This window comes from Trichosurus vulpecula, chromosome 1 (genome assembly GCF_011100635.1).
Source record: "Trichosurus vulpecula isolate mTriVul1 chromosome 1, mTriVul1.pri, whole genome shotgun sequence".
NCBI lineage: Eukaryota > Metazoa > Chordata > Mammalia > Diprotodontia > Phalangeridae > Trichosurus > Trichosurus vulpecula.
In genome coordinates this window covers 552355610-552367390 of record NC_050573.1, presented here as the reverse complement: position 1 = coordinate 552367390, position 11781 = coordinate 552355610, and the positions used below count along the sequence as shown (strand labels likewise).

The following is an 11781-nucleotide window of genomic DNA, read 5'->3' as shown; positions in this document are numbered from 1 at the left end:
ATGAATGCAAAAGATGCACTATCGATATGGTAAAAAAAAAAAAAAAATCTAAATTGGCTATTTTGTATCACTGTGCACACATGTGAATATGGCTAGATTTTCACTGGCCTCAATCCAAACTAATCTTGAGAAAAGGGACCGTCTTCATGTTTTAAAATTTTCCAGAACATGGTATAATGCCACATACTTATAGAGTACTCAAATAATATTTAATTGGCAACGATTATCATTTTGGAGCCAGGAGTGTTCACGTTTAAAAGCATCTAAAATACCAGGCAATAAGCACAACAGGTGACACCTTTAGTTATTCATTATTTCAATAAACGTGCTGGGAAATTAGGCACGGAAATTATAGCACACGGACGTAGTTTTATCTGTTGAACATGGGTATATAATTGCAACCTACTGTTACCAGCTGATGAAGGAAATTTAAGGCTATACCTCCAGCTGTCATAGCAATGAAATGCTTGGAGAAAATAGGGATAGAAGCCATATCCAAATTTAAGCAAAGAAAACAAAACAGAAAAAGGCACACTGTGTAACACTGGATAGGGCAAAGCCTGAAAATTAAATTCTAAAAAACATCTATTTTATGCTGATGCAGTCTTGGCCTAGTCAAACATTAAGAAGCTCTGACATTCTACATCTAAAATGTCTTTGTAACTAAGTTTAAAGAGAAATTAATTACAATTAAAAGGTGATTGTTACCCAAGTAACTTAAGTAGAAATCCAATAATAGGCTAATATATGTGCCAGGCTTCTGTATACTATCCCTTGGGGGCAAACAGCAAGCCGTGCTTTCCTGATGACCAAAGAAGGTCAAACAGGAGGCAGGATTCCATTACTTTTGTTCTCACCTTCTACCTAATAGCTTGTGAGCTACATTCACACCCTAAAAATCACAGATATACTTTGAAATTGTGAAATAAGTGGGCTGATTATCTGAAGCAAAACTATGGCATTCAGTAAAGCGCCCTAGGGTTCCTTGTTCAAAGGGACACAGGCATTCCCACTAAACATCCCTGAAGAGCTGAATAACGCCTCACCTATCATTCCCATTCATTTTGTCACCCTTTCCCTTTTTTGGACAGAAAAGTACAACCATCCTGCTAAGAATACTTAGAGGGATATAAGAATGGATGTCATAACCAGATGAGATATCATATCTTAAAATGAAGAAACCTAGAGCTCCTACTCAGCTGTCAGTTTGGTCCAAGCAATCATGTTGTCAACACCAGACAACCAGTGGGTGAATTAGGCCAGAGGGGAGGTAGTGAGCAAAGCAAGAAGCTTTCACAGAATTATCAGCGTCAGATTTCTGAAATCAATAGTGGTGTTGGATACCAAATCCGCAGTCTTTGTGATGTCACTGAAAAACATGTTAATTCTGGGAGAGCAGCACCCTCTGGTGGACAGAGTGCAGGCTGTCTTAGACTTGGCAAGTTTGTCTCCCTACATTTTTATGAAAGACGTGCCCTGTTGAGTCACAGCATAGCCAGGCTGCCATTTTAGAACACAACAGAGGGAGGGTGGAAGTCCTGGGAAGCAAAGAAGTCCTTGAGGAAGAAAAAAAGGAAATGGAATGGATCCTTCTTTGAAAATTCTCTAACACCACTTGGAAAGATTGCTCTTTATTTTACATACTGTTCTAGTCTAGAAGGCTCCCTAGTAGCATACCTGAAAGTAAGGTATGTATGTGAGTCAATATGCCAACACACTAAGCAGAGGGATGGTCTAACCCATTGTGAAATGAACTGTAGTTAATACACATATCTTTTGAGACACAATAACCCATTTTACTATCTATCATCATACTTGGTTGGTATCCAGTTTTATAAGTACATTTTCCCTGAAAGATCAGAAAGGTAAGCAAGAAAAAGACAAGACGGCCATGTTAATACACAAAGACAAGATGTAATGACATTAAGAAGAATCAAAGAGGGATTCAGAGGAAGCAATTTCCCTGGCATTGTTCTGGAAGTTATAAAAAAGTTAAAATAAATGTATAAACAGCCCACATCATATTCACTGCCTGTGAAGGATATGCTCAGTAAACACAGATTTCTCATAAAAATGTCAGTCATGATGCAAAGGGCCTTTATACAAGCATAACCACCAAAACACATTATGAGAGGTTAAGAAATAGCATTACTTTCCCAGGAAGCCAAAGATTTTGTTATCACTATGCTGTTTTAAAGGTCAATCTACTAAAGTAGTAATTTCTCCACCCAACATGCAGAGGAATAAGTTTTTCCATACAACATGAAATTTAAAGCCCTGTATTTAGATGATGATTCATTTGAAATGACTGCCTCCACCGCTAGCCAAGACAAAAGGTGGAGGGGCTATCATCCTTCGGCTTTCTAAACCTTCTAACAATGCTTCCCTCTACCAAAAAAATAAATAAAGCCTTAGTGCTCTGTGTCTGGAAGCAGAAAAGCAGAAGTAATATGCTGCCTTAGAGTTGTAAAATACAGAGCTGGACGGCACCTCAGAGGTCCAACCCTTCCTAAATTCTGAACACCACTACAACATCCCCAACAACTAACGGCACATATTTTAGGAGGCTAAATAGTTGTTTTTCAGGGGTGTTCCTAGACTATAGGATTCACTATACAAGTAGCATTAGAGTAAATGGTCCCTTCCAACACTGCATCTAGAATAAGAAGGATTGCGAATACAAAATCTTATCTTTTTTTTTTCATTCTGATTTAACAAAAATATTCAGGAACACTACTCCACCTAGACATATGTGAAGTACTTAAGCATAGATTTGTGGGGGGTACATTTTTTAACAAACTCAAACCAACTGCTGTGGTTACTACTTGAATGTTTAATTAGAATTGAGTTTGAATCCTTTTAATCAATACAATTCATATTTATCATGTCTACGTGGGAGGTGCTGTGCTACGTCTATGTGGAAGGCTAGTACTCTAAAACACAGTACTTGTCCTCAAGCATTTTATTACCACTTAATCTGTCTGAATCCTAAGAATGTTAAGTCATAAAAGATACAAATACAATCATTTTAGTCATGTTGGGTCAATTTCTCTAATGGGCACTAAGAAACTTTCCAAAAAACAGTTTAAAAAAAGAATAAAAATCCAAGTTACATAAAGAAGCCCTGAAAAAAGAGCACCTTCCATTCCTTATGAAGCATTCTGATTTACTGGACAGAGAATGTAATACTGAAGAAAAGTCTTGACACATGAATCTTAAAATATACTAATGTTTCTAAATGACTGCAACTTTATGATGCCAAGGAATTTTGATTCTGTTCTTTCAAATTTTTCTATTAGTTTGGTGATCATCTATATCTAATGATTAAAGATGAGACCAAGGTAGGAATAACTCTGTTATAATATCAGTACATATATCTGAATGTCACCCTGAGACATGAAGGCAGGATATAGAAAAATTAAATATTTTTTTTAGAATAGAATTATTCAATTTATTAACAAAATTCACAATAATTATAAAGTTCACATATGCAAACATAACTCCTTCAGTTACTATCATCTTTTACATAATGTCACAAAGAATTATTTCAAAATCGTTCTGATAAATATATTGCAGCTTTGCATCCAACCTGAATAGCGCCTTTCAAGATGGCGTATGCTGGTGCCTAAAAGAAAATGTAAGATTGAGTTTATTAGCTGTGCAATGCAGAGTCGCAAGAGAAGTTTCATAGTGAACGATATAGAATAAACTAACAAGTGAGAAGTAATTCACATTAACACACTAAATAACAAGATAAAATAATACTCCTCATACTTGGGGGATGAAAGGCCACTGGGAAGAATTATATTAAGAGCGAGCAAACAACAGGACTCCCAAGTGAACAATTTACATGAGTACTGTAGCACAATTCTTCTCTGGCAACCACTCCAATTTCCAAATAATAGCGGCCAGAGCACCCACAGCAATATGTAAATGACAGGCACCTACCAACTCCGCATCATGGTCAAGCCCAGTGTCGTGGTGCTCTAGCTCCTCATCCCGAAACTGTTTAATTATCTGATTAAATAAAAACAACAGCAAGACAGCAATAGCATTTTATGGACCAGAAAATGCAAATCATGTCTTCAGATGGTCTGCAACCTCAGAGAGACACTAGACTCCAACTGAGAAGATTTGGGTTTGGATCCTAACTCTGCTCCTGAGACTGCTGGCTTGGCTTTGGGACAAATACTTTACCTGGAAGAGATTGGGTCCTGATCTGTAAAATGGGGAATATCGCTACTTAAGAAGCTCATAGAATTGTTGTAAGGAAACTGTTTTGTAAACTACAAAGCACTATGCAAATGTGAAAATTATTAGTACTTTTTGCTTTATAAAGCATTCCACATACTATTATCTTGGGTGATACTGCTAACCCTGAGTATACGTTTCTTTTTAATTCTCTTGGGACATCTTATATTTGAAGATACATGGCAGTTATTGAATGTGCTTGTTTTTTACTGATGTTTTATATATGAGATTAAACAAAGGCCAAAGACAGTGGATATGGCACAAATTTACTCATTTTTTTTTGAGTGAGACCCACAAATAAGGCAGAAAAGGGGCTTAAAAACATGACATAGCACTTCTCAGCCTCCTCTCTTATAAAGACTTTGGCACTTTTGACCTTGAAACTAAATTGGATTCAAGAAGTTGATCACATGAAATTAGATATCCCTAAAAACACACAGAAGTAAAGGTATAAAAGCAGAAACATTTTCAAAGATTGATACCACACGGAAGCTACATATATGGTAATCATGAGGACAAAATAATTCTATATATTTTGTTTGGAAAGTGACTAAATGATTCTCTTTACTCTTTTGTTTGACCTCCATTTATGTTAAAGGTATTTGTTCAGAATCTGCCAACAGTGATGCAGTGGAAAGCACTCTGGACTAAAGTCTTGTCCTAGCTCTTCCACTAACTAGCAGTGGGACCTTCAGCAAGTCACCCAAAAATCTAGACTTCAGCTTCCTATAAAATAAAAATCCAATGCTATCCGAGATCCCTTCAAATTTATTTTTAATGAATACCAATTTTTACATATACCCTTTTCTAAATCAGCCAAATTCCAAAACAAAACTAAGCACCTGAAGGAGTTCTTCATACTTTTCTGGATCCTCTTCCATCAATGTCCTAATCTGGTTGTTATAATGGTGTGCTATTGACTCTTCTATAGCCACAGTGCAAGCCATTGCCCCTTCCTTCCCAAGTAAGGCTGTCCCAGCACCTGAAATTGTCCACGTTATAATAAATCATATTCCATTTTCAGCCTCCTTTAGGTAAAATAATTCACTTAAATGGATACTCACCCAGTACAAAGCCCATTACATTCCAAAAGGGCATCAGAATAGTTGGCCGGACTCTAAATTTAACCATCAACTCATTAAACTTTTTCAAATGGGCCTTTTCTTGATCCCACATTTTCTGCAGGAGAAATAAATTAATAGAAAATCCAACCACCTCACAGATACGTCTAACAAGGATTGTACTGTGCGCTAGGGAAACTGCATTTTCTCAGTCTATACGATGAAAGGGAAGTCAAGGTAGAAATGTGAGGGAAAGACCTCTCTCCTTTCTGCCTTTATGTACACTTTACATTTCATTTTGCCCCATTTCAACCTACATCATTCACTTTTAAAAGAGAAAACATAATCTCAAAAAAGAGAATCTAATGTCATCAAGTACAGATTTAGGTCATTTCCAAATTAGTTTACTATGTTACAGCTTTTCTGGAAATACCAGGGTTTATATAAAGGCAAAAGATCTATACTGATGGGAATACAAAGAAATGAGATCTGTTTTGCTTATTTTAAAACCTAAAAGGTCAGGATAATAGGTGTAGTCATTTGATTCCAGGCTCCTAAAATGTAATACATACTTCTCACAAAAATCTCAATTAAGGCAAGGCTAACTGATAGTCAGTTTTTGCTTTCAGCTTGGACTCTCCTCTCCTCCTCATTAGTGACTAACGAACATGACTATAAAATCAAACGTAAAGTACTCAAGTCAATATATTTGAACTAAAAGGAAAAACACTGAAAGTTTCCACCTTTTTTGTTCTCCCCCTCCTTCTTATAAACTGGCTTATTCTTTTCCTCAAATAGTAATTAACAGGGGGAATGTAAACAATTAAGAACTAGAATTACCTACAAAATACAATGATGATATATTTACTTATAATCAAATTAGTACTTTAGTGGAACAAAGTATAAGGAGCAAAGATTCATATATACAGACCTGAATAACTGGTCCGACATTTGTTCTACCTAGTACAGCCATTTGTCCAGCATATATGCGGTTGGCTCCATACTCCCCTGCATGATCCACCCGGATGATACGATCTACAGTGGCATAGTTGATATTTTCATAGGTCTTTCCCGTACTACAAAATCTGATGCTGGCACTGCTTGCATAACCTATAAAAAAAGTTGTGCTTTGTGAGAATGTAGTTATAACAAAGGTGATTTTGACTTTTCCTAATCTAATTGTAAAGACCAGGTAAGAGTTAAACCTTACTGTTATTTATACTTAATTTTCTATTGATTTTCTCTCAAATCTATCCACATCCCTCAATACAACCTGCAAGGGCTACTGCTTCCAAACAAGTTTCATCATTTCCACTTTCTGTCCCTTGCAATCCACCTCACTCTACAGCCATGTCCACCTCCCTCAAGTCTAGATCTAATCACTCCATTCAACAAGCATTTATAATGTCACTTCTGAGAAACCTTCAGAAGTCTGACTGCCTCCTACATAAAGTTCACATTCCTTATCCTAGCACTCAAGTTTCTCCACAACCTGGTATCACTCTACCTTTCTGGCTTCATCTCATACTCCTTTCCGGACTACATCTAAGCTGAACTACTAAATGCATCTTACATATGTGTGTATACATTTTTGTGTGTGTGCATACACTGATGTATATGTGTATATGGGTGTGTGTACACACACAAAATATATATGTATACAGATACACAAAACGGGAGGCTAGGTAATATAGTGGATAGAATACTAGGCCGAGTCAGAAAGATTCATCTTACTAAAAATTCAAAGTTGAGTGACCCTGGGCAAGTCACTTAACCCTGTCGGTCTTAGTTCCTAATCAGTGAGGATGAAGAAGGAAATGGCAAACCACTCCACAATCTCTGCCAAGAGAACCCCAAATGGGGTCACAGAGGTAACACAACTGAAAGGGCTGAACTATATTAAAATATATATATACATATATATTCATATGTGTATACATAAAATATAAGGTATGTATATAAGGAACCTATGTGTATATACATATTTATACATACAGAGGTTCCCTATAAACATACCCTTGGCAGCTAGACAGAGGGAAAGAATAGAGAAAGGAAGAAAGAAGGAAAGCTGTGTTGCCCAACTGGCCAGTTCCAGTTTGGTCCCAAACGGGCAGCTCCTCTTCTACTCACAGAGGTCGTCCTTCATTCTCAAAGAAGACCATGACATCAGGATGGTGATACCATCACATGTGATTGGATTTAAGTGAGGGAGGGCGGTGCAAAGTCACCAGCCTCACTTTCGCCTCCAGAGCCATCTGGGTCCAGTGGCCAGATACAGATCAGGACAACTAGGGATGGCCTAGGATGCAGCAGGGATCCTTGGCCTTTTCAACCTAAGGTCATCAAAACGTCTCAGTTTGAGTGAGGCAAAGCCTATTTAATGATTAAGGCTTGATAAGAAACAAAGCCCCTCTTTAAAAAAAATATCAACGTGGGAGGGAAGACCCTCAGGGTTTCTGGCCAAAACAGAAACAACCGATATTCACATGGATTCTAAGCCCATCAGGGCAATGACCAAGCCTGGTCAGTCACACCCTTACCTGCTGGTGCTGAGCCCCAAAGGAATGTGAATTTTCAATCTCTGAAACTTTTTTTTCCCCTTTCCTCTTAAGGACCAGCTTTAATCCCAAATCACTTCGGCTCTCTAGGATTGGCGGATAATAGGTCCCAGGTCAAGCCCTACTTGGTCATGGTTTGGGCCCGACGGGCTCAGACTGAATGTAAGTGGCAACTGTTTCTATTTTGGCCAGAAACCCTGGAGGTCTTCCTCTTCCATGTGGATTTTTTTTTAAAGGCCATTCTTTTTGCTTCATTTCTTATCGAGCCTTAATCACTGAATAGGCTTTGCCTCAATCACACTGAGACCCTTGGGCTGCTGGTGGTGAAACAGGCAGTCAGGAAGACTCACCTTACTCAAAGCAACACTGCCTGGCTGTGGGACCCTGGACAAACAGCTTAACCTCTTCTGCCCTAGTTTCCTCAACCGTAAAATGAGGCACAGAAAGAAAAGGCAAACCATCATCTCTGCCCAAAAAAGCCCCCACCCCGAATGAGGTCAAAGAGCCAGACACACCCGAACAACCACACACCCCCTGCCTTCTCCTGCCTCTGGGCCAACACTGGCACCAAATCGGGCTAGGTCTTCCCAGCGCGGGCCGGGTACTGTTTATAAGCTCTGATTTCACACCTACACGCGGTGCCAAACAGGATGCCCGCGTATAACTGGGGCTTAGTGTTTACGGAACTGAAACCACCTGCTGCCTACTACACCCGTGGCCTCTGACCTTTCGTACGCCGCTGGAGGGCTGTAAAGGTTTCACGGGCCTTCTTTTGTGCACCTCAAGGTGCCTAGTACCGTGCTGGGTACTCTCGGCCAAAGCTTGCTTCTGATGGGGGGGGGGTGGGGGGACACTTCGGGGTTCTACCCCCCCCAGGCAGCTCCAGCGCGCCAGCCCCTGTCTGGAGACAGTCTACAGGTCTAATACTTGAAAGCGTTTTTCTTTCTTTTTCTTCGCCAATCTACACGTCCGGGGGATAGAGCTGGCCTCGGACCCAAGACCTGGGTTCGAGCGCCTCCACTGAGTTGAACGAGTCGGCGCTCTCCTGTGTAGACAGCTCTACCCGCAGGGAACCCGTGTCCTGTACCCATAAACCACAACTCCAAGCCCTTCTGTCCCTCTCTTTGGCAAGGCGCGCCCACGTGGGGTTAAAAAGCATGGCCGGCCTGGCAGTCCGGCTTATTCAGCCCTGAGTCTTTCGTCCGGACACGGGGTCACTGCGTGACCTTGGACAAAGTCACTTACTCGCTCTCAGCCTCAGTTTCCTCCCCTGTAAAACACCGATACTACACACACTTCCACAGGGTCGTATTAAGGACACGCCCTCGGAGACTCCGCCCCACCCCTTTACCTGCGGGGAGCCTCGGGGCCCCGGAGCATAGCCTCCGGAGCACAGAAGCCGCGGGCGCCCCGGCGCAGCCCACCATCGTCCTGCCCCCGCCGGCGCTCCACCCGGCAGCAGGCGAGAGAGCTCTCAGCGCATCCCGATGACGGACCTGGGGGACGCGCCGTGGGCACGCGCTTATGACGTTGGCATTCCTCCGCCGCGCTCGGGCGGGGCTGGGGTTCCCATTGGGGAAAATCTTCCGCCTCCTTCCGAGGGGTCACGTTTTCGTTAATCTCGGCCGCCGCTCCTAGTGTCTGGAAAGATAGATCGAGGGTTCCTATTGGCTGAGGGCCAGGCCAATGGAGGGCGAGCATCCTCTGGCTGCCTTGGAAACTGAACCACACATGCGCTTGGGAAAGTGAAGTAGGGGAGAAAAGTCAGGTTTTGGGGCTGCAGTACCTGAGTCAGGGCTTCGAGACCTACGTGGGCAACTTGTCAGGAGAGAACACAAGTCGTCATGAATTTATCTTGCTACCAGTGTGCTTACGGATGGCAAGAAAAATGGGGCGGAATTCTGTGAGATCGGCTAACAGGACAGAAAAGAAGGATGGAGGGGATGCAGAAAAATAGGGACATTCATGAATGCATTGTCGGTGGAGTTAGGAACTAGTCCAGCTATTCCGGAGGACAATTTGGAACTATGCCCAATGGGCTAGAAAGCTGTGCAGACCTTTTGATCCAGCGATACCACTACTGGGGCTGTATCCCAAAGAGATCAAAGAAAAGGGGAAAGGACCTAGTTGTACTGAAATATCTATAGGAGGTCTTTTTTTGTGGTGGCAAAGAATTGAAAATTGAGGGGATGCCCATCAATTGGGGAATGGCTGAACAGGATGTGGTATATGATCGTCATGGAATACTACTGTGCTATAAGAAATGATGACAGGGAGGGTTTCAGAAAAACCCAAGACCACGTATAAGAACTGATGCAGAGTGAAGCGAGCAGAACCAGGGGAATATTGTGCACAATAAAGCAACGTTGTAAGGATGATCACCTGTGAAAGACATAGTTGTGAAAAAGAAATCAGCTTTTTCAAATTAGTTTTAGTTTGATTAAAAAGTAGGCTCCTTTTGGGGCAGCTAGGTGGTGCAGTGAGTAGAGCACCTGCCCTGGAGTCAGGAGGACCTGAGATCAAATCCAGCCTCAGACACTTGACACATGTGCTAGCTGTGTGACCTTGGGCAAGTCACTTAACCCCAATTGCCCTGCCCTCTCCTCCAAAAAATTAGGCTCCTTTCTTTAGGAAGAGCTAGCCTAAACTAAGCCAGACTAACATAGTTCTTTAAGTCTAGGTTACCTGTAGATTTAGTGAATAGATGGAAGGAGAAGACTTTATTAATTAGTAGCAGATAATTTAGAAGGATAAAATAATCATAGGATTATAAGGTTTTTCAAAAGGCTAAGTCCCCCTTATCTAGAAAACCAGGTCCCCCTTCTGGCAGCTGGAGAAAGGTTAGCCAGAGGTTAAGTTAAGCCCCCTTTTCTTTTTCTTTAGATAGAGTCTAAGTTGAAGAATGGACTCTGCTAAGGAAGATGAGGGATGGCTACTAAGGAGGAGGAGGGATGTCTGCTAATCCTTGACCACAAGTTCCTCTTCCCAGTACAACCTGGAGGAAAGGATGTCTGTCACAGGACTGAGAAAGTCTGGGAGAAGCTAACTAGTTGTAACCTGCCTTGTCCAATAGAATTGTGTTGAAAACAAGTTTCTGTAATTTTTTCCAGTTCCTCTTTTTTGTTATAAAAGTCATTTCTATAAATCACTGCTTGTCTCTGACCTCTTAGGAGTCAGGTGACCTGGTTTAATATGCAAATGCTAGCTTTGCAAATTAAATCATCGATGGCTCAGTAGCTTTGTCCTCAGTTTCCTTTTTGTTTCAGATAATCAATTTTAACAGCTACTCTGATCAAGACAATGATCTAAGACAAAGGATCCATGATGAAAAATGCCATCCACCTCCTGAGAAAGAACTGATAGTCTGAGTGCAGATCGAAGCATATTTTTTTCACTGTTTCATGTCTTTTGTTGTTTTTTGTTTTGTTTTGTTTTTGCAACATGGCTGTTGTGGAAATGTTTTGCTTGCCATCACACATGTAACTGATACATTGCTTGCCTTCTCAATGGGGTGGAGGAGATAATTTGGAACTATTTTTTAATATTAAAAAAAATTAAGAATTAAAAATAATAAGTAAAAGAAGTAAAAAAATATTTGAGTCGACCTTTCATGACATACATAGGAATTATGTGAACACAATTATGGAACAATCTTCACATAAATAGATGTTAATAATGGGAGAAATAGTCATTGCTCATGGGTAGCAAGAATGAAGCTTTTTTTTCTTTTGTTTTTCTTGCTTTTTTCTTTTGCAACATAATATGGAAATGTTTTGCATTACTTCGCATGTATAATGGGTATCATACTGCTTGCCTTCTCAACAGGTAAGGGAGGGGCTGGAGGGAGATAATTTGAAATTTGAAATTTTTAAAAACCTAATGTATAAAAAATAATAAAAGAAAGGCAGGGT

At 40.6% G+C, this 11781-nt stretch overlaps 1 protein-coding gene across 1 annotated transcript; it reads right to left on the bottom strand.

Moving 5' to 3' along the window:
* Positions 1–3423: 3423 nt before the first annotated feature.
* COQ7 (coenzyme Q7, hydroxylase) lies at positions 3424–9353 on the bottom strand. The gene is made up of 6 exons (XM_036767483.1): positions 9222–9353; positions 6244–6422; positions 5316–5430; positions 5094–5233; positions 3949–4017; positions 3424–3625 (listed from the first exon to the last, which is right to left on the bottom strand). The coding sequence occupies exons 1-6, from the start codon at positions 9295–9297 to the stop codon at positions 3548–3550; spliced, it is 657 nt and encodes a 218-aa protein (XP_036623378.1). The 5' UTR covers positions 9298–9353; the 3' UTR covers positions 3424–3547.
* Between the last annotated feature and the right edge of the window lie 2428 nt (positions 9354–11781).

Excerpts from the sequence above, each read along its gene's own strand:
- COQ7 (XM_036767483.1), bottom strand. The coding sequence starts at position 9,297 with ATGGTGGGCTGCGCCGGGGCGCCCGCGGCTTCTGTGCTCCGGAGGCTA. Across the intron at positions 4,018-5,093 it reads AGTATGAAGAACTCCTTCAG|ATAATTAAACAGTTTCGGGA; the intron begins GTGCTTAGTTTT and ends TTATTTAATCAG. Across the intron at positions 3,626-3,948 it reads TTGACCATGATGCGGAGTTG|GCACCAGCATACGCCATCTT; the intron begins GTAGGTGCCTGT and ends ATTTTCTTTTAG.